The 20407-nt window shown below is 40.2% G+C and overlaps 1 protein-coding gene across 5 annotated transcripts in view; it reads left to right on the forward strand.

Moving 5' to 3' along the window:
* The window catches only part of FAM149A (family with sequence similarity 149 member A), a 28449-nt gene extending 9253 nt beyond the window's left edge, over window positions 1–19196 (forward strand). Inside the window, exons 2-15 of one of the 5 annotated variants that reach the window (XR_010616207.1) lie at window positions 5730–5840; window positions 6612–6744; window positions 7941–8083; window positions 9311–9436; window positions 9605–9781; window positions 11231–11421; window positions 13155–13309; window positions 14120–14220; window positions 14426–14653; window positions 14973–15093; window positions 15866–15994; window positions 16950–17138; window positions 17836–18080; window positions 18786–19196. Coding sequence is in view for 4 of the 5 variants with exons in the window: in XM_065696064.1 (XP_065552136.1) it covers window positions 3613–3677; window positions 5730–5840; window positions 6612–6744; window positions 7941–8083; window positions 9311–9436; window positions 9605–9781; window positions 11231–11421; window positions 13155–13309; window positions 14120–14220; window positions 14426–14653; window positions 14973–15093; window positions 15866–15994; window positions 16950–17138; window positions 17836–17868 (1902 nt within the window). In the remaining variant the exon portion in view is untranslated. Of the gene's footprint in view, window positions 1–2661; window positions 2686–3525; window positions 3678–3757; window positions 3780–5729; window positions 5841–6611; window positions 6745–7940; window positions 8084–9310; window positions 9437–9604; window positions 9782–11230; window positions 11422–13154; window positions 13310–14119; window positions 14221–14425; window positions 14654–14972; window positions 15094–15865; window positions 15995–16949; window positions 17139–17835 lie in introns of those variants that run through there. The other 4 variants (XM_065696072.1, XM_065696064.1, XM_065696082.1 and 1 more) reach the window with 4 other exon arrangements.
* The last annotated feature ends 1211 nt before the right edge of the window (window positions 19197–20407 follow it).

Below are 20407 nucleotides of genomic sequence, written 5' to 3' on the forward strand. Positions count from 1 at the left end.
TTCAGGAAAGAGGGGGAAAAGAAAAAAATATTTTTTTGCAGTGAATATTTAAACGTAATGTGGGCCAAATTTTAGGCTTTTACTGTCCACAAGGCTCTACTTCCCCCATGCCCCTTCTCAATAAACAAATGCAAAGCAAAGATCTTAAAATTCAACTGAAGACACATTGCTGATTCATATGCTCATGCCTTCTTCCTGTTTTGTGTTCTTGTTTTGCTCTATTTCAGTTTATTTTCACATCATTAAAAATTATAAGCAGCCTTATATTTTCCTTTAGCTTGACACATTGTTTCATTTGACACAGTTGTTTTGAGGCTATTATTTTCTCTTTCAAAAGCAGTTATAATGCTTTGGAGCAGTCTGAAATAAGCAGCATGCTCAACAGTTTGACTGAGGTTTATTCAGCCTACTAGAGCATTATTTTTGTCCATTAACTCCATGCTGTGAATGTTGTTTTTAAAGGAAACAAATTACGTACAGTAGAACCAGTTTAAACACACTTATTGTTATATAATGGGCTTCTTTATTGATAAACTGTCCCACAAGCTTTTGGGATTTAGGGAAAGACAGGGTTTCATTCTTCTTTTCACTTCCATTTGTCTGCATTGTGAATGTGCTTGATTATAGAATCATAGAAGAGTTAGGGTTGGAAAGGACATTAAGATCATCTAGTTCCAACCCCCCTGCCATAGGCAGGGACACCTCACAGTAAACCATGTCACCCAAGGCTCTGTCCAATCTGGCCTTAAAGACTGCCTGGGATGGAGCATTCACAATTCCCCTGGGCAACCCATTCCAGTGACTCACCACCCTTACAGTAAAGAACTCCCTCCTTATATCCAATCTAAACTTCCCCTGTTTAAGTTTTAACCCGTTACCCCTTGTCCTGTCACTACAGTGCCTGACGAAGAGTCCCTCCCCAGCATCCCTATAGGCCCCCTTCAGATACTGGAAGGCTGCTATGAGGTCTCCACGCAGCCTTCTCTTCTCCAGGATCAACAGCCCCAACTTCCTCAGCCTGTCTTCATACGGGAGGTGCTCCAGTCCCCTGATCAACCTTGTGGCCCTCCTCTGGACTTGTTCCAGCAGTTCCATGTCCTTTTTATGTTGAGGTCACCAGAACTGCACACAATACTCCAGGTGAGGTCTCACAAGAGCAGAGTAGAGGGGCAGGATCACCTCCTTCGACCTGCTGGTCACGCTCCTTTTGATGCAGCCCAGGATACGGTTGGCTTTCTGGGCTGCGAGTGCACACTGCCGGCTCATGTTCATTTTCTCATTGACCAGCACCCCCAAGTCCTTCTCTGCAGGGCCGCTCTGAATCTCTTCTCTGCCCAGTCTGTAGCTGTGCCTGGGATTGCTCCGACCCAGGTGTAGGACCTTGCACTTGTCATGGTTGAACTTCATAAGGTTGGCATCAGCCCACCTCACAAGCGTGTCAAGGTCCCTTGGATGGCATTCCTTCCCTCCAGCGTGTCAACCAAACCACACAGCTTGGTATCATTGGCAAACTTGCTGAGGGCGCACTCAATCCCACTGTCCATATCAGCAACAAAGATGTTGAACAAGACCGGTCCGAACACCGATCCATGAGGGACACCACTTGTTACTGGTCTCCAGCTGGACATTGAGCCATTGACCACGACTCTTTGTGTGCAGGCATCCAGCCAGTTCTTTATCCACTGAGTGGTCCATCCATCAAATTGGTGTCTCTCCAATTTAGAGACAAGGATGTAGTGTGGGACAGTGTCGAATGCTTTGCACAAGTCCAGGTAGGTGATGTCAACTGCTCTACCCCTGTCCATCAGTTCTGTAGCCCCATCATAGAAGGCCACCAAATTGGTCAGGCAGGATTTTCCCTTAGACTTGCCAAGATAGTGAAGAGGGCTTTAAACTAAAGTTTCTGGGGGACAGCAACCTCAATTCATCCCGCTCCTACCAGTTTGATGCCAGTGCCAGTAAGAGACACTCAGAGCCTGGAGAGGGATACACGTAGCAGGATGGCACCTGAAGAGCAGCACAAAGGAATTCTCGCCACTCCAGCCAGTAGATTACCTTCATTGGGAGCCCAACTAAAATGCCTCTATGTGAACACACATAGCATGGCTCCTAAACAAGAGGAGTTAGACATGCACACACCTGCAGTCCTATGATCTCATTGGCATCATGGAGATGTGGTGGAATGTATCCTGTGACTGGAATATTGGAATGGAAGGATATAGGCTCTTCGTGAAGAACAGGCAGCATAGATGAGGAGGGGGTGTCACCCTCAACGTCGATGACCAGCTGGAGTGCACAGAAATCTGCCTGAGGATGGAGGAGGAGCCAGCCAGGGAGCTTTTGGGTCAGTATTAAAGGGCCAGTAGGCACAGACGACATTACAGTGTGGCTCTGCTACATACCACCAGACCAGGAAAACTGAGTGGATGAGGCCCTCTATAGACAGAGAGGTGCAGCCTTGCATTCTCAAGCCCTGGTCCTCACGGGGGAGACTTCAACCACCCCGATATCTGTTAGAGGGACAGCACAGCAGGGCACAATCGATCCAGGAGGTTCCACAAACATATATATGTGCAGTGATTTATAAGCCAGAATTGTGTTTTCTTAACCTGGACATGCTGTTCTAGATCTTCAGCTGCTTGTTGGATATGTGTATCTTGACAAGGAACTATGCTTTTTTTCTGCGTGAGTATGGGATGTTGGACAAACACTCTTATAGAAGAATGATTGCTAAGGATAGAGAGTTGTTACAACATGTAAAAATAAAATCTTTCTAGATGTTTGGATCACAAGAATGTGGATTTTCATTTTTTTTTTAAAGCTATTTTTGGTGAAAATTCTTTAAATGTAGCAGGAAAAATGCTTAGTCATTTTCCATACACCTTTCTTAGTGAGTAGTATTTTGTTTGGTTATGAAACTCTAAATATCATTTGAATGTTGTTGGTTGTTTTTCCTATAATGAGAGGTTTCATGTGCTGTATATTTTTCAGTCTTAATTTTCATAATTTCTAATGTTGCCTTCTTTCTCTGTAAGAATACTTTTAGTTTCTTCTTGCTTATGAGCAAATGTACTTCCTCCTCTGCGAGCGGCTATTGGCAAAATATGTAGACACAAGGATTTGCGTACTGGAGCTAGAGACGAATGGTCAGGTGTAAATCTGCAGCTGGCAGCCTACGCTTTGCCCTGTCACCCGTGCTCCGGGAGATCGGCGATTTGAACAGGGATAGTTCTGAGGAGAACTCAATTAGCAGTGGAAATTCTTTATTCAGTTGTCCAGCTGTCCAGCACTGTATAACTGTATCAGGGAAGAAAGATCCTAAACTGAGTCTTTTATGGCTGCGATTTCGGGGGCGGCGGCGGGGGGGAAGATGTACACCTCTTCCGTTCAGGCTGGGGCTTAATTTTCGTGAGCGCCCCTTTGTATCGGCAGCCCTTGGGCGGGTGGGGAGCGGGTGGGGGGGAATCCAACTGCAGAGCCGCCCCGGCTCGGCGGGGCCAGGGCGAGGGCCAGGGCCGGGCGGTGCCGTGCCGCCTCCTCGCCGCGCCGCAGAGGCCGGGGCGGTGCGAGGGCCCTCCCGGGGCTCTGCCGCGCTGCCCCCCGGGCCCCCCGATGCGCCGGGCGCGGGGCGCTGGCCCGCAGGGTTGCGGCAGCGACCGGGGGCTCCTCGTCGTGGGGTGAGTGCGGGCGACAAGGCTGGCGGGGCGGTGTGTCGTGCGGCGGGGAGGGGGCCGGGCCCGGCTCGCCGGCCCTCTCGGGGCGGCTGGAGCATCGCGCGGGTACGGGCTGACAACGTTATTATTTGTACCCTCATCATTTGGTGCCTGCAATTGCAGAGACCTCGCTTAGGGCTGCCGTCCCTGGTTTTCGCTTGCCGAAGCTGGAGAAGCGTGCTATGGATGTGCTGGGAGGGGTTTTCTTGTTCGCTTCATTTCATTGCGATTGTTTCCTGTCTCATCGTATAGCGTGTGGTCTAAGGAGTCAGAGGGAGGAGTACCACGGCATGCCGGGGCACCATGTGGCAGTTTTCTCCATCTCATGTCGTGTATTATGCCATTACATATAATGCCTGTGCTTTGTTTCACAGAGGAAGTACATGAAATTTTTCTCTTTTTTTTTTTTTTTTTTTTTTTTTTGTTTGTTTACCCAATGTTTGTAGGTTCAGATTTCCTTCAAAGCCACAAAAGCCCCCTCTCGGCGCTTTTTGAGAAGTCAGAAAGCCGTATAGATACAGGAGATCCAGTCAGTTAGCTTGGGCTGCCAAAAGTCTGTCAAGTAAATGGAAAGCTGGAATACAAAAAGAAAGGGTTCTTGCACAGGCAAATAACTAGAGTGCTGACAGTGGCCAAAAGCAGGTGCCTAGGGAATAGGGAAGAAATTTAGAGCAAACACATAGAGATGCTTTCTACTGCCATTGGACCAGCCTCCAAGAATTTGCAATTTAGGATCTCCGCTGATGAGAAATGGTGATGTGGTCCATTGAGTGGAGAGTTAGATTTGACATATGTATACAGTATTCTATGTAAAGTCAAGATAAGTATCAGAAGGGATAGGAAGAAAACAGAGCAGTCCTAAGTGTTGCAGGGCCAGTCTGCATTTCTTGGCTAAAGAAGTCAGGAAAACTCTTGAACTGTGAACTGTTTCCTTACAGTTACTCATTCACAAATGTACTTCGATGCAGTCACGCTGCTAGTCACAGTTATGACCTGAGGATTTATGGGGTAAAAATAGGAACTTCCACAGCTGAAGTGATCTGTTGCTGTAAACGTGTTTCTGAGCAACACTTTGACACATCTATTTGACAGTGTATATTCTGAAGAGGTGGGTTTAACACGTTAATGACAGAATTTAATAGGATGATAGATATGTGTGATTAGGAAGAGTTTCTGTTAAAAAAAAAGTTCCTGCATTAAAAGGTATTCTTTTTAGGCTAGTAATAGAAGTGCAGGCATTCCTGAGCCTTGTGTATCTTAATATTCATCCATGAGGTTTGTAAGGGATGGTTTTAAAGTTTGAGCATGTGGTCAGGTATTTGGAGAAATAAAAAAGACAAGTTCTAGTGTTTCTTGTGCTGGAAAGGCATAGTACTAGAAAGTTTGTGGCTTGGTTTTTGAGACAGTGTTGAGGAGTCTTTGTTACTGGAGAAACTGATGCTTTGTGGCTTGTAAACATGCTGAGACTATGCCTGTGTTTCCTGATGTACTAGTATCTTGGTTCGCATAAAACAGCCAAGTTGAGAGTTCATAGTTTTAATAAAGACCACTGTCTGCTCGGCACTGTATCTGAACTTCTTTTTATGTAGAGAGACATGTGGGAAAGTGGACTCTATGTTAATGATTGAACAGAAACACGTACCAATATACCTATCTGCTGTATGGACAATTGCTGGGTTTGGCCTTTGCTCCCTTCCTGCAATAGTGAGGTGCTGCTGCTGCTGCACACCTTGTGTGTGATTCAGGCAAATTTTAAACCACAGAATTGAAGGATGATGCCTGTGGAGTAAAATAAGTCTCAAATATTACCCCCCCCCCCAAAAAAAAAAAAAATCAACAAAAACAAACTTAGGTAAATAAAAACTATTTTAAAACAAGGCAGTGTGTTTCAAGCAAATACTTATGCTGATGGACAGGGTAGAAAAGTTCAACAGTGTTGTCTATACATTTTTCTCCAGTGAAGGTGTGAGTTAACCTTATTTAATATTATGGAATGATGTGTTTATGTGTTTATAGGAGGGGACTGTCCAGAGGTTCCACAAATCAGTGTCTTTCTGGAAAAAGTGGAGAGTCTCTTCCAGCAGTTTTTGCGAGAAATGTGCAGGAAGCCATCAACAATTATACTTGGTATGCATTCACTTCTGAAATAGTACTTCCTTAAAGGACTCTTGGCTTAAATAGGTATTTAAAGATCATTCTTACAGATAACAACTATCATAGGATATATGCAGGTTGACCTAACCCATTGTTTAGAGGGCTTGAACTTTACTCCTGGTTTGTTATGGATTTGTATATTTCTAGAGTATAGTAAAGAGCACCGATTAAGGCTGGAAGGGAAGTCGGACTTCATGGTTAAATGCAAATCATGCTCACCAGCGTTGTGGGTCAGTTAACTTTCAAGAAGCTTTATTCCAGTTGGCACCGGTTAGGATTTGCTTGGCCTGCACATCTGACCGCCCTTGCTTTCACTGCATCAGAGGATTGGTGGTAGCTGGCAGAGACCAGGTAGATCTTTCTGAGAGCTAGTATTCTGGAGCACAAGGCTTAAAGTACACCAGGTCTAACAGCATAAAAGACATTGTGTATCAACATATAACTCAATCCTCATTGGAACATTTGTAGTGATGTTGTGTTCAGTTTTGTAAAATTTTTCTTGTGATAGCTTCTAATGGAGTTAAAGAAGGCTTATGTTATCTTTAATGTGCAGTGTTTCATGTGCCCATTAGCTGAACTGGGCAGTTGGGAGTAGATGATCTTTAAGGTCCCTTCCAACCCAAAGCGTTCTATGATTCTATGAATATATGTCACTGTCCATTTATGTGATCAATTGCATTATTTTCAGAATGTTTATATTGAAAGCCATTTTGTTCTTCATTTAAATTTGTTGTCTTTTCACAGTGAAACGTTTTCATCAATTACATCTAGTGGTTGTACAACACCCACAGAGCTGAATAATTCTTGGTCTGGAATAAAGAGCTATACTACTGGTTTGTCTACCGAAAGAAGTTCAGCTTACTCCTGGAGGGATGACGTATGTCGCAGAAACTTTTACAATACTCTTTCTGTAAATATTGTAGAAAAGATCAATTTTTTTACAGAAAATGGACATGCAGCACCTCTCCTGTAGAAGTTAACCACTTTCAGTCAGAATAGGCTAATCATTAAGTGTGTTAAATGAATATTTAAAAATAAAAAAGTTTTATTTGCGCACTGGTATCTGTGCAGCTGATGTGTAAAAAGGGAAAATGGAATAAAACTGTAAAATTATGAAATCTCGGGAAAACAAAGTTGTCTTACCAAAGAAGGTAGGTAGGCTTAGGTTTCTGAGTCCAATAAAGTGATAAAATACAGTGCTTTCAAATACTGTATAATGGTGGCAATGTTTAAATTGAATTATTCTTGGTGTTTTGAGTCACAAAGGAGATTCATGGACATGAATGTAAATGTCACAGTATCAGTATTTATTTAGCTCTTACCTAAGCTCAGTTCTGTTTCATAGATGATGCAGAAAAAGGTTAAATCTGTTATGGAGGCTGACCTCTGAGGCATACCTGGTTCAGGCAGGCAATGTTGAATAAATCCAAAAACACTGCGGTTGTTGCCACTTTCATTTTAAAAAGCCATCCATGGCTGGTAGTGGGAATTCTGTCTTACTTTTTGCATAGTTTACTGACCCTATCTGTCCCTGCTAGCCCTCCAGGCGAGTTAATTTCCTATTCCTTCTTGGTGTGATCCCTTCTGTAGCCTGAAGTGGGTGCACTCAGCTGGAAGGAAATAGACATGATTTGGGCCCTGAGTATTACCACTTCTTTTCAGAGTATTAAAGTATCTAAGTGACAAACATAGTTCTGAACAGTGCCCCAGCTGAGGAACCCTCAGCTAAGTGCTTGGGTCCTTAGTGAGGTGCTTCTCTACTCTTTTAATATGCCACTACACTCACCTGTTTCTGGTTGCACTGAGTTATAGCTTCAGTGAAATGGTATGGAAGGCCACTTTTCCAATTATGGCTTTTGCCAGCCTCAAGCCAGCTATTTGGGATTCTTTGCCTGCCTCAAGCCAGCTATTTTTGTTGCACTGTGGTATATAGTGTGTCCAAAGTAGGTAGTCTGAAGATCTATTCTGAGATGCTCAGCCAAATTGCTCCAGGTTGTCCTGTTCTTTAAATATTGTGGGGTTTTTTAGTAAATACGTGTATTTGCTAACAACTATTAATTTTATAATATGTAGGAATTTGATAAAGCCAACACGCAGAGAGTGTATCAGTTATTTTGGGAGATTGATGAAATGCTGTTTGAAGGAAAAGTGACCTCCCAAACTGAGAGCCTTCAGGCAGAATGTGCAGACTGGGTTGAACAATTTCCTCATCTAAGGTAATGCAGCTTCTTGCTGGTCTATCACTCTAATTTGAATTTTTGGGGTACCCTCTTATGAATTGCTCTTGATGTATGGCATCACCAACACTTCTCTGAGCTGTGCCGTAGTTACACAGTAAGTCTGGGTGGTGGTGCACTAGCAGGTAATGATGTATTTTTTGCTTAACACAGTGATTGCAGACAAGGATACTTCAACACGGTATAAAGAGAAAATAGTAATGCAGCATTTTCATAACAACTTTTTCTAAATAAAGAAGACATCTTGTAAAAAAACCCCTTGTTTTTACTGTAAGTGAAAACATACTGTGAAATTCCAAGAAATTCAGTATTAATTCTGTTACTGGTTGTTCTAAAAAGAAATGAAAAACGAAGGTGGCCACGTGCTTCACATATACTGCACAGCAGTAATGTCTTCCTAGGCAGTGTAAATCAATGTAAAACAAAGTGTGATATTAACCTGGCAATAACTAATTGAACAGATATAAGGATGCATACATGATTAATTACAATTGTTTTACATAGATGTGTAGCCTGATGACTGCTTCATGTAACACAGGGGTCAGCAGTCAGTGTTGCACTGCGTTGTACTGTCCTGCCTTCATAAATGATGTCATGTCACTCTTTGAGATGCGGTGACTCTAAGCTGTAGATAGCATAGATCTAAACATAGTTCTGCATGTCTGTCAGTAGTTTAACACCATTAGAAGAAATACTGTCAGTAAGCTATGGGATGCTTTTAGATAATTTGCAGAGGCTTGTTACTAGTAAATATAAATTAAAATCAACTAGCAAAGTTTGTCACATTTTGTCAAGGACAAGACAGAAGTGATAAATCTGTGGCAATCTTCACTAGCATTAAGCCATGCTTTGCTTAATGCTTTGCCTTGTTTAGATACTGTAAAAATTAATAGAACATGCATAAAATGGAAACAGGTTTTTGTGCTGTGTAATTAATTCAAAATACTAAGTCATTTCACTGTATTTTTAGAGTATTTTCACTGAGTGGAATTTCTAAGTGATTCCCTATACTTACAATTTTCTGATTCAGATTTAAAGTCCAAGAGGTTGAGAATGAACTGAAGAAATCTGGGAGCTCTGTGTCATTTGATACTAAGGGACGTAAAAGGGGAATTGGTTACTGTTTGCTGGTATTTGTATCCTTGATATTTGTATATGGAATGAATTTTCATTGAAGATATCACTTGCTCTCTCCTTTTTATTCAGGGTTCTAGGAAAGCAGCTTCTGTTGCCGAAGGATGAAGGCTTTCAGCATTTTCAGAGCAGAAGTGATACCCATGTGGATACTAAGTGTTTACCTGGCCTTCGTGAATGTACTAGTAACATAAAGGAGTATGTCCACTTTTTAAAGTCTTTGTTTTGGTTTTCCCTCTTCAGAAATATGTACAAATATTACTTTTGTATTACTGAAACTATACTGAAATCATGTATTTCAGTATAACTAAATGCACTTTGTTCTTTCTTTGAATATTTAACTTTCATTTTATTGATTTTTTTCAGGCTCTGCATTTCAGGTTCTAAACTGATCCCAACAGCGTCTCCAATAAGTAAATCACTGGATTCAAGTTCCACTGGGATTTCTGCCTCTGACTCAGCCATGTATTCATTCCTGGAAGAAGAAATCTATGATGTGGATGGAAAAATAGAAGAATATCTTGCTTTTGACAACAAGGAGCTGTAAATAACAGATATATGTATTTTTGAAGAATATAATGAAAAACTTATCAGTGAACCCAGTCTGTGTTCATAAGCTATGTTTCTCCTCTGTAAGATACAGTTCCTTCTGTCCTTGTGTTTGGTAGCACTCACTGGGCAGGAAGAAGATTAGGTATGTTGTCTTTCTAGTGGTTCAAAATTCACATCTCCCATGTAAGAGGAATGTGTCTTAACCACTAGTTGTTTTGAGGTGTTTTGTGCATGGAGATTCGATAAAATTACTATCTGATTTTTAAGATGGAGAGTAGAATGAAGGAATCCGTTCCTCCCAAGTAAGTGCCTTGAGTACCAGGTTGTTTAGGTTCATTGCACTGTGCATGCTCTCATTGTCTGTCCTAATGAATATTAAGTTCTTTCTGTGCAGTGTATAACAGCTTTGTGAGGAGAGGTGCAGGATACAACCTGCATTTAGGGCGTTCTTGTAGGTGACAGGAATCGTGGAACTGTCCCCTTCACAGTGCAACCCAGTTTTCCTGTGAACTGATTGAATGTTCCAGCAGATAGGCTAATGGGTGCATGAAAGACTGTAATGTGCTGTTTTCTAAAACACCTTTATGAGGGAGAAACTTTGGTAGGACTTAGTGGGTCACAAAGCAGAGCTTTTTGTGCTAAAATACATGGTTGTTCTGAAAAACAGAAGAACCAGACTGAGATCCTTTCGGTCCTGTTTTTGAAGGGGGGGGGGCTGGGTGGCTGCCTCTTTTGGAAAGGATTTCGGTTTGGATTTAAGAATCCTCAGGATCATACTTGTAATCTCAAAAAAAAAAAAAAAAAAGGCATTAAAAGAAGAAAAAGGTTAAAGTTTTCTTTCTGAGGGGTGTATTAGAAGACCAAGTTAGGAAATGTTGCTACACTCTGCTTCCCTAGGGAGGGAGGGGAAGAAAGTAAAAACGTAAGTGTCCACACAGTGGTGGGAGGGAATAAGGTAAGCATAAGGCTATAGTCTCTGCTATTCTTGGCAGTCCACAGAAATCCTTTAAAGTTGTTTGTCTTTGATCAGTGGTAGGGTGTTGCAGATGTGTGCACTTACACAGGACGAGAAAAACAAAGAAATACTCTATGTGATAGTCCATCTACTAACTGCAGCAGACTGTAGTTCCCTTAAGTTGTGGTTAAAAGCATAGGATTTAGTCTCAAATGATTAAGTGCCGAGTATAAAGCTGTTCCTTCTAGGCCTGCAGTTCCTTTTGTTGTAATGTCCTGACTGAATTTTTTAATTTTTCACCTGCAAGCAAAAGAAAAATCATCACATTTATTAAGTTCTGCTCCCATAGGTACTCTGTATGGTTGAACTTGGATTTTTTTTGTTATCTATGCCGGACTGGCTCTTCTTCCATATGTATGTTTCTATTCACTTGGCGTATTAGAAGGAGGGGAAGAAAATTCATTTGAATTTGCTTTCTTTATTAGTGATGATGAGAGTTGGGAACAAAAGAAAATGCGTCTTGCTGAGAAGAGGAGTAAACGTGGCATTCCCCCTGTTTCTCCCAATGCCTGTATCAAAGATGCTGTGGCTTCTGAAGTTTTTGATTGTATCTGGAGCAATATAATTGGAATATTGGAGGAACTGATTAAAAAAAATTGGGACACTAATGTCACAGGTATTTGATATTTTCAGATATGGTATTTATTGACTCTAACTCAGAAAAGTGATTTCCTTGCTGTCTCTCCCCCTCCCACCAGCCCTGTCATAAATAATGCTTGGGAAATCTGGGTATTTTAAGTTAACCATGTTGGTAGTAGAGCACTATAAGATACATAACAACTTGCCATGGGTGTGCACACTCACTCACTCACTCACTCACTCACTCACTCACACACACACACACACGTACGCACCTAAAATACAAACATTCCTACTAGTTTTCAGGGAGTTTTGTACGAGAGGTGTAAGAAAGGGAAGAATACAGTCTGAAAGAGCTTAATTGCAGGAGAGCATGTTTAAGACTAAAATCTGAATTGCTGGCTCAGGATGCAAATTGATGCTGTTGGCAAGGGATCACTGATGACATGATCTGAATCTGGAACATAGGAATCAAAGTATTCTAGTCGTCATTGTTTGAACTCTGTTAATAAAAAAAACCCTTACATAGTCAGATTGTTAAAAAGAGATAGTCTTGCTGACAATGTGGAGTTTAAAATAGGTTGAAGAAATGGTGATGCATATAATTTTATGTTTTCGTGTTATAACAGACTGTAGAGAGGAAAAGAAAAAGCTAGGAAAATTAACTAGAAGTGAAATTCTATTCAGTATGCATGTGTTGCCTTTGGAAGCTGCGTGAAATTTCGGTTCTTCTTTCAATGTATTTTAAAAGGACAGTAACAAGAATACCTAGGGGTAGGTTTTGGAAATTACTTCAAATGTAAGGAGCACTCAACCTCAAATGTAAGTCTACAACAAAGTAAGAAACAGCAAAATTTCTCAGAATACTTTCAGTGCCAGAACTTAACGTTTCAGGTGTTACTGAAATATCAAAGGGCTTTTCACACAATGGGTGGTTTGCTTAGTGCAATATTATAGTATAGGGAGGATAGTTTAAGGAGGATAGTTCAGCAATATTATAATAGGTGTGCTCTTTTATCTTCATGAAGGGCATATACTTATGACAAATTGATAGCTAACCAAAGTATTTCATCTAGGAATGTGAAAGAATTTGGGTTTATGATAGGAAGAAGATGGTAGTATATACCCATAATCAAGCTGTGTAGCTGCTGTCAAACAAAGATTAGGATCAATAGGCTTTATGTATATATTTATACATATGAATATATATATATATATATATATGTTCATAGAATCATAGAATAATTAGGGTTGGAAAGGACCTCAAGATCATCTAGTTCCAGCCCCCCTGCCATGGACAGGGACACCTCACACTAAACCATCCCACCCAAGGCTTCATACAGCCTGGCCTTGAACTCTGCCGGGGATGGAGCATATAATATATAATATATATATTTTATTTTTTTGCTTCTTGGTTAAAAAAAAAAAGTCTTTAGGAATTTAAAGATAACATTAAAAGATAACAATATAAAGATAATGTCTTAGCAACATTTTCTTCAAAAAACACACGCCTCCCACTCTACCTCTATAAACCATCTTGTTTGTCAGTGTCAGAGTGTTGCATAAACAAATGGAAATGCTTTCAGGAAAACATAATTTATGTTAGGTTTTTAAATAACATGGAAACTTGCACCTATATGAAAGTCTTTATTTACTGTAAAGTGTAATGTTGTTTGAATCCCAAGAAAAGATGGCTTGTAAACATACCAAATACCTTTTTTCCCCTCTATTTATTTTTTCTCTTTTTTTTTTTTTTTTGCTGTTGTTCAGGGTGTGACAAACAGGAGGAAAAGCTGAAAGCTCTTACAGCAAAACTGCCACATTTGCCAGTAGTTCGTACTACGGCAGATGCTGGGAATGTTCCTCTTTCCAGAGGTTCTGAAGCGCGAAGTGTATCCTTTGGATCTCATTTTGTTTCCTCACAGGTAAAAACAAAAAAAAAAATAACTTTGCAGGTAGTGGTGTTTTCCTTTCTGCTGACCAGTCCTGGCTGAAGATAGAAAAGGCACTTTCTTTTTCCTTTCTTGTTTCTTTTTCGTGTTCATCAGATGTGCATTTCTTGTTTACTATCACGCCATCTTCAGTGGTTCTTAAAGGTGCCGTTTGCCACTAAGATGTTGCTGAAGTTGGTTTACAAAACCCACTTGTTAGATTGTATTCTCCTCCTTTGAAAATAATTCTGATTTTCCTGTGGTCCAGTCATTTCCTCTTGGTAGAATCAAGAGAACAAATCAGGCTCTTCCCTGAGCTGCAGGTTGTGAAGTTGCAGCTTAAAGTACTTTACTCGCAACCGTGCAAGCTTCAGACTCTCTCATTCCTTTTTATTTCCTTTGCCTCTTGTAAAAGGGGACTCTGCAGTACATGCACCAGTGCACTTCCTTTGTGGAAGCTCATGTGTGTAGTGATAAATTGCCCCTTTTTGTCCTGCTTGCTGTCTCCTCTTTTTGTCCCCTGGCTCCTATTTTGTACTTTGGAAAATCAGACTCATCTTCAACAGAAACTTATATTGCAAATTGAGTTGCAATTCAGTAACTAAATTATCCAAGTTCTGTTTGTAGGAATCTGTTTAAAGTAAGCAAAACTATGTATATGACTCATCTGCTATTGAGAATTCTACAAAACCATCTTAACAGAAACTTTTCTAAGAAACAAGTAAAGTATCTCCTAACTATGTGCTTTTTGAGGTCTCACTTCAAAAAAGGTAAAGATTAACGCTTATTTGGTGCATTTACTAGGTTCACCGTTTCTCCAGCAACTTTAGTGATTTGCATGGTGTGATGACAATTCAAGCAAAACCACTCCAACAGAGACATGTTGCCACAGTAGAAAAAATACAGTAGGTGTTGGTATTGACATTTTCATAATGCAGCATAATTCATATTATGGAGAAAATGTTTTGCCATTATGAAAAGGCAATAATCTCCTTTGTGTGTATCACTGATGTGATAATGATTTGTAGAGTTTACAATGATACTGTGTTAAGAAATATTCTTTTTCTCCTTAATCCTCATTCCCTATCTTGTCCTTCTTTTTTTCCTTAGGAATGAGCAAGAAGAGAAACAGCATAGCATTGGCTCCAGTGCTCCAAATTCAGTGCACACTAGGTTGGGGAGAATTGCTCATAACAATGTTCTCTCATCATCTCGGGTACTGCTGGCACCTTCTAGGAAGCTACCAAGCCATTGTAGGTTACCTTCTCTCACTTCTGACCAACTCTCCTCAAAAGCTCCTAATATATACAATGATGAAATCCTTAGGGGGACTAAATTGTGAGTTTTTTCGTTTTATTCTTTGCTTTCTTCAGAGCTTTACTGAAATATCACCAGTGAAGGATTTTTGCAAAATACTTGAGAACTAACCTGAGATTTAGTATTGATTCTAGAATTCAGAGAGAAAAAGCAAGCAGAACAGTGTTTTTTGAGGAGAGGCATTTGTTTGTTTCGTTTTGTTTTGTTGCTGTATCAAGTACTGTTACTTTCTGTAGCTGAGCTCCATAAAGAAATATACTGCTTGATAGTTTCATATCACTTCAGTGAAGAAGTCTTGAATATGAATTTTCCTAAAAGAGGAATCCTTTAAATTCTGTAGGGGTGCTGCCTCGGATCATTTATCTTCTGCTCGTGCACCTACCACCCGGAACAAATTGCCACCAATAAACTCGGAGGCTGTTGAAAAATGTCTTTCAGTACCTCGACTGCAACAGAACTCTGTAAGTTGTGTTTGGTTTCTGTACTCATGATGAACTTCAAGCTACTTGGAAATAAATTTGCTCTGTGTCACTGGTTGAAATGAGCAGTTTTACAGATTGTATTGGTTCATATTTAACACATGGTCTTAACATGCTTATGTGAGTTGCATTGGGTTACTATTAGAATGCAAGAGAAGCCATTTTAAAACCTCAGGTCACAAACACATCATGGTGGAAAGACTTTTCTCTGACAGCAGAAAAATCTGGTTTTAAAAAAAGGTATGTGAAAAATTCAGAGGCAAATAAGTGCAAGGTTACTCTCTGGTTGGCTGGTTACCTCTTTTCAGTGTTTTATTCAATAATGTTAGGTTATAAGAAGTAGAAAATTACGCTGACTGAAGTAGAAAAGGATGCCAACTGGAAAAAAAGATAAATCTGATTGATATTTACTTTTGAAGGATAGAGAAATAATAAATCGGCATGTTGATATATTTTTTTAAATTATTTTCAGTAATATTTTTAATTGAGACATGTGTAGCGTCTGTTATTTTAATTAATAGAAATCTTTGGGGATTATAAACTAGTATTAGGGAACACTCTCAAATCTGCTTGCAAAACATGAGTATCCTTAAGTTACCTTAAATTGGTGCTTTCAGTTAATGAAAACAATTTTTCTTAGTCTTTTGTGGGTTTGATTTTTGTTTGCTTGTTTGTTTTGCTTGGCAACAGAGAAAATTTTATTATAACCAATTCAATTGCTGCATTCTTTTAATGCTCTTTTTAATTCTCTCAGCATCGAGGACGATATGCTCGTAGCAGAGTGTCAAGTGCAGTGCCTGGCAGTACAGATCAACGGCCACTCAGAGAAAGAGCTGTTGTTACTGATCAATTTTCAAGGCCCAACACAACTCATACATTCAGGGTATGTTACAATGCAAGTAGGGACATGGAAAAGTGAAGAAGCTTCCATTCATGTCTACTGTTAGTCTACGGAAGATCCCATTTACTGGTTACTGGGATCTCCTGGTTTTTGATGTAGACGGATTCCTACTGCTTGTAGAGAGGAGGATGTTAAAAGGCTTTGGGAGGGTGTGGGAACTTGAGAGGCAGGATTAGTGTATGACGAAGAGATTTTTTCAGGTCTAATGCATCAAACAGTTCCTTTGAGGATGTCTATGCACTAGAAGTGTGCAGCTTTACTACTGTTTGGAACTTTGCAGCTTGGTACAACTCTGCTGGACTTGGTCATAAAAACTGTAATCAAATTATTTCAGCAGATAAACATTAATATGTTGTCGTGGTTTAAGCTCAGCCAGTAACTCAGCACCACACAGCTGTTCACTCACTCCCCCCCTTCCTCCCTGCCACTCCCAGAGGGATGGGGAAGAGAATCGAAAGAATGTAACTCCCACGGGTTGAGATAAGAACAGCCCAGTAACTAAGGTATAACACAAATCACTACTGCTGCCACCAATAATAATAATGATAAGGGAAATAACAAGGGAAGAGAATACAACACCTCACCACCCGCTGACCAATACTCAGCCCGACCCTGGCAGTGATCTAGCCCTTCTGGGTAACTGCCCCCAGTTCTACATCCTGGGCATGACGTGCTGTGGTATGGAATACCTCTTTGGCTAGCTTGGGTCAGGTATCCTGTCTCTGCTTCCTCCTGGCTTCCTCTCCTCCCTGGCAGAGCATGAGACTCAGAAAGTCCTTGGTCAGCGTAAACATTACTGAGCAGCAGCTTAAAAGATCGGTGTTATCAGCGCTGTTCCCAGGCTAAAAGTAAAAAACACAGCACTGCACCAGCTACTAAGAAGGAGAAAAATGACTGCTATTGCTGAACTCAGGACATATGTCTTTCCATTTTACAGACAGGCACACCTCAGAAGAGATCACTGACTCCCATGGATTTTGCTAACCAAAGAGGGACAGGTCAACGATTTTTAATAGGCAGGCAAAGTAAGAACCGCTTGGAAGGCAAAAGGCCAGCAAAACCTATTAACCCGTCGTACACTCAAGAAGTGCTCAGGGAGAGCCATCTTGGCATCAAAGAACAACAGGTGTGCTATGCGCAAGACCTTTTGAGTTTGGTTTTCAAGTTCCTTCTTACTTGTATGAGATAGCCCTACTCTGACTGTTAGGAATCCTGCAAATCTTTGTTTCATTCTTACGATGTGGAAGGTAAAGGATTTCCCCCTCATCTTAGTATATATATTTTTTCAAAGATTTCAGCATATTTACAGTTATGGGAAGAGTATGTGGTACACAGGCTAGATGTTTTGCAGCTGCTAGAGTAGCAACTCGGATACATATTAGAACTGTTTAATGACATAAATTTTATTTTAGGCCCCATATAAATTCGCTGAGACAACTTTTTAGTGTGGGATGAAATGAAACTGAAAATTTGCATTTTTATCATAAGTAGAAAAATAAATGAGAAAATAAATACTGATTTGCAGCTTTCATTTATAACACTGAAAAAGGGAGCAGTCCTGTGTGGTCTATTTAATTCCATGGTTACAATAAAGCTGACTATCAAGTTCCTGAGATATTTGAGTGCTTGTATGTAATTTTTATTTGTTTGGAAGTTCCTTAAGTTTAAATAATGATATGATTTGCATAATTATAGAAGATGTAAGAATAAGGATGAGTTAGCAAACATTGATCTGAGCAGGCTGATAGAAGTATCTCTCATGCAATCTTGAATCATCTTTCAGATTCTGACACAATTAACAAACAATATTTTATCTTTCCTAGGCTTACAGCATTAGTACAGATCCTTTCAGATAAATCCTCCAACCTCTAGGAAGAGATTTCAGACTGCTTCTTAACCCATCTTAGGAAGAAACGGAACCTTTCTGCACTGAATGGAAGATTGAACTGCTAAATTTGCCAGCTAGTATCTTGTGTAACAAAGAACATGTGCAGTATGCTGGTTTCTGCTGAGCCTTTCAATCCTCAGGATGCCTGCATTGCCGCCTTTGAAAGTTGTCTGACCAGAGGTTAGATTAAAAATCAGAGCAAAATGAAATAAATGGTTGAGGTGTCCACTCTGTTTGCAGCGTCAAGATGCTGCTACTGCTGCACTTTCTTCTCAGGCATTCCTCCTTTTTCTGTCCTTCCTTAGGGAATTGTTATTCTTCCCATAGAAGCAAATAAGCTATGTTCAGACCATGAAGTCCTTGTTCCTACTTTTTTCATGTTTCCTCACTGTTCAAGATGTTCTAGTCTATCCAAATATCAGTCATACATAAAATATATGCTTTTAAACAGGAGTTTGCAGTATATTAACTTCTGTTTTAGTGTTACTCCATTTTTCAGTCTGTCTACTTACTGCAGTTGCTCTCCTGTAAATGTTGTCTATCCCAAATTTTTCTCCTTCCTTTAAGTCTTTTGAGATTATATTAATTCATTGCTTTTACTTATGCTGTTCTAATTGTCAGTTAACTATGGGAACTGCTGGGATAAACTTTGTTTATAGGAAGTAATGTTTTACCTGCTAGGACAGACATTTTTGTAGATGCTGAGCAATTGAACCTGCATACTGACAAGTTGGTAAGACTGTTCCCACTTGTTGAGATTCCATATAAAACAGTGACTGTTACTGGGCAAATTAATCATAGTTTGAAATATCCAAACCTTCAAAGTTTTAACATGAAAATATGTACTTAACTGATGAAAGCATTATTTTATATCTCTTTGTGTAGACCCAGAAAGGAAGATCAAAGAGGAGACTGGGACTGCATTCTGCCCAGAGATCACATCCCTGATCAGGTCCCTGGCTAATAGCACTGAGTGCATTAACAGTCAGGGATTCCTCTGAAGTCAGAAAGACAGCAGTTTCAGTAGATGTGTTTAAGAGCTGTTGAAAGGGAAAGGGAGGAGAAGAAACAATTATTTCCCCAAACTGTGCAGTTAAGAACAGGAACAGTTTCTTCTGCTTGGGAACTAATACCAGTTCTCCTCACTGCTTTTTATGAATTTTCAAGCACTGGTAATGCAAGGAAAAGCATTTGTAATGTACGTTTTGTTTCTGTACTGCTAATCAGAGTTCTGGTTTTTGTAAATGGTCATCAAGTACTGCATTCTTTTGAGTAAATGAAAGCATTTTTAAATTACTTTCTTGGCTTAGTATTTTTCTTTGGCTATGCTAAGTTTACTTGCTGGTGATATTATGGTATAGTATCTGAGAAAGCAGAATGCTTTTGCTTTGAAGTTGCAGGTTGATTTCATACACTTGCAGGTCAGTTTGATGCAGTTTCTTCAAAAATCTCAGGTCAAAGATAACATAATGTTTGAAATTCGCACCATCATCTTCAGCTGTTTGTCCAAAATACACTTTTGCTCTCATGAACGCTCCCGCCTGTACTGTTTATTGACAAAAATGCAGAGGAACAATGGCAAAATGTGTCCCTTAACATCCATGGCACTTCTTATTGTGGACTAAATTAAGAATATGCAGTGATTTGGTTCTGTAATGGCAGAAGTGGGACCACACAGTGAAGAGCTGTTCATCATCTGACACTTCTTTTCCAGCGCAAGTAAATCACGTAGAAAGTTTTATCATGTTCCTAAGAAAAAACCCTTCCTAATAGCAAATTAGATGTGATTGCTAAGTTACCAACTGGTTATTCTTGCTTAGTGCAGATGTGTGTGTTTTGCAAGGCATGATAGCATGGTTTGCCTTGTCTGGAGCAAAGAACTAATGTAAAGAGCACATCACAGTTTTTCAGAATGTGTTGTGTACTCTTGTTCTTGTGTCATATCAGATTCATTTCAGACTTGCTTTAGGTCTTTGTTTTTCTTGCTGGCAATGAAGACTTTGTTGATTTCCTTATCAAAGAATCCAGATGTGCATTCTAGGGACCAGCAGAAGTCTGTGTTGCCATTGTGCCTGTGGACAGACATAGCCTGACAGAATGCATGCCTTCTGTTGGCATGGGCAGGTAGGCTTTCCACTTAGGTGAAAGGCTGAGTAAAACCAGATTTGTTCTGTTAAATGCATTTATAAAAGCGAAGATTCACACACTGAAATTCAACACTCAGCAAGTAGCTCTCCATGTGAAAAAGGAATGCTAATCACAATCTGGTAGAAAACTCCTCTCCTACAGAACATCCTCCAAGGTTCGTAATGATTGCAAGTCTCAGTGATGTAATTAGGCCTCACATATACCAGACCTCTCATTTCTTCTTTCTTGGGTATTTCATTCCAGTGCAGTTGCTGATTTTTGTTAGCAGCATCACCACTGCCAGCTGCTGACAGGATTTTGCAATGTTTGTTCTGATGTGTTCCCTACTGCTTTCCCTGTGGCTTTTCAACCTGTCCCTG

The sequence above is a fragment of the Lathamus discolor genome, chromosome 1 (assembly GCF_037157495.1).
Source record: "Lathamus discolor isolate bLatDis1 chromosome 1, bLatDis1.hap1, whole genome shotgun sequence".
Taxonomy (NCBI): Eukaryota; Metazoa; Chordata; class Aves; order Psittaciformes; family Psittacidae; genus Lathamus; species Lathamus discolor.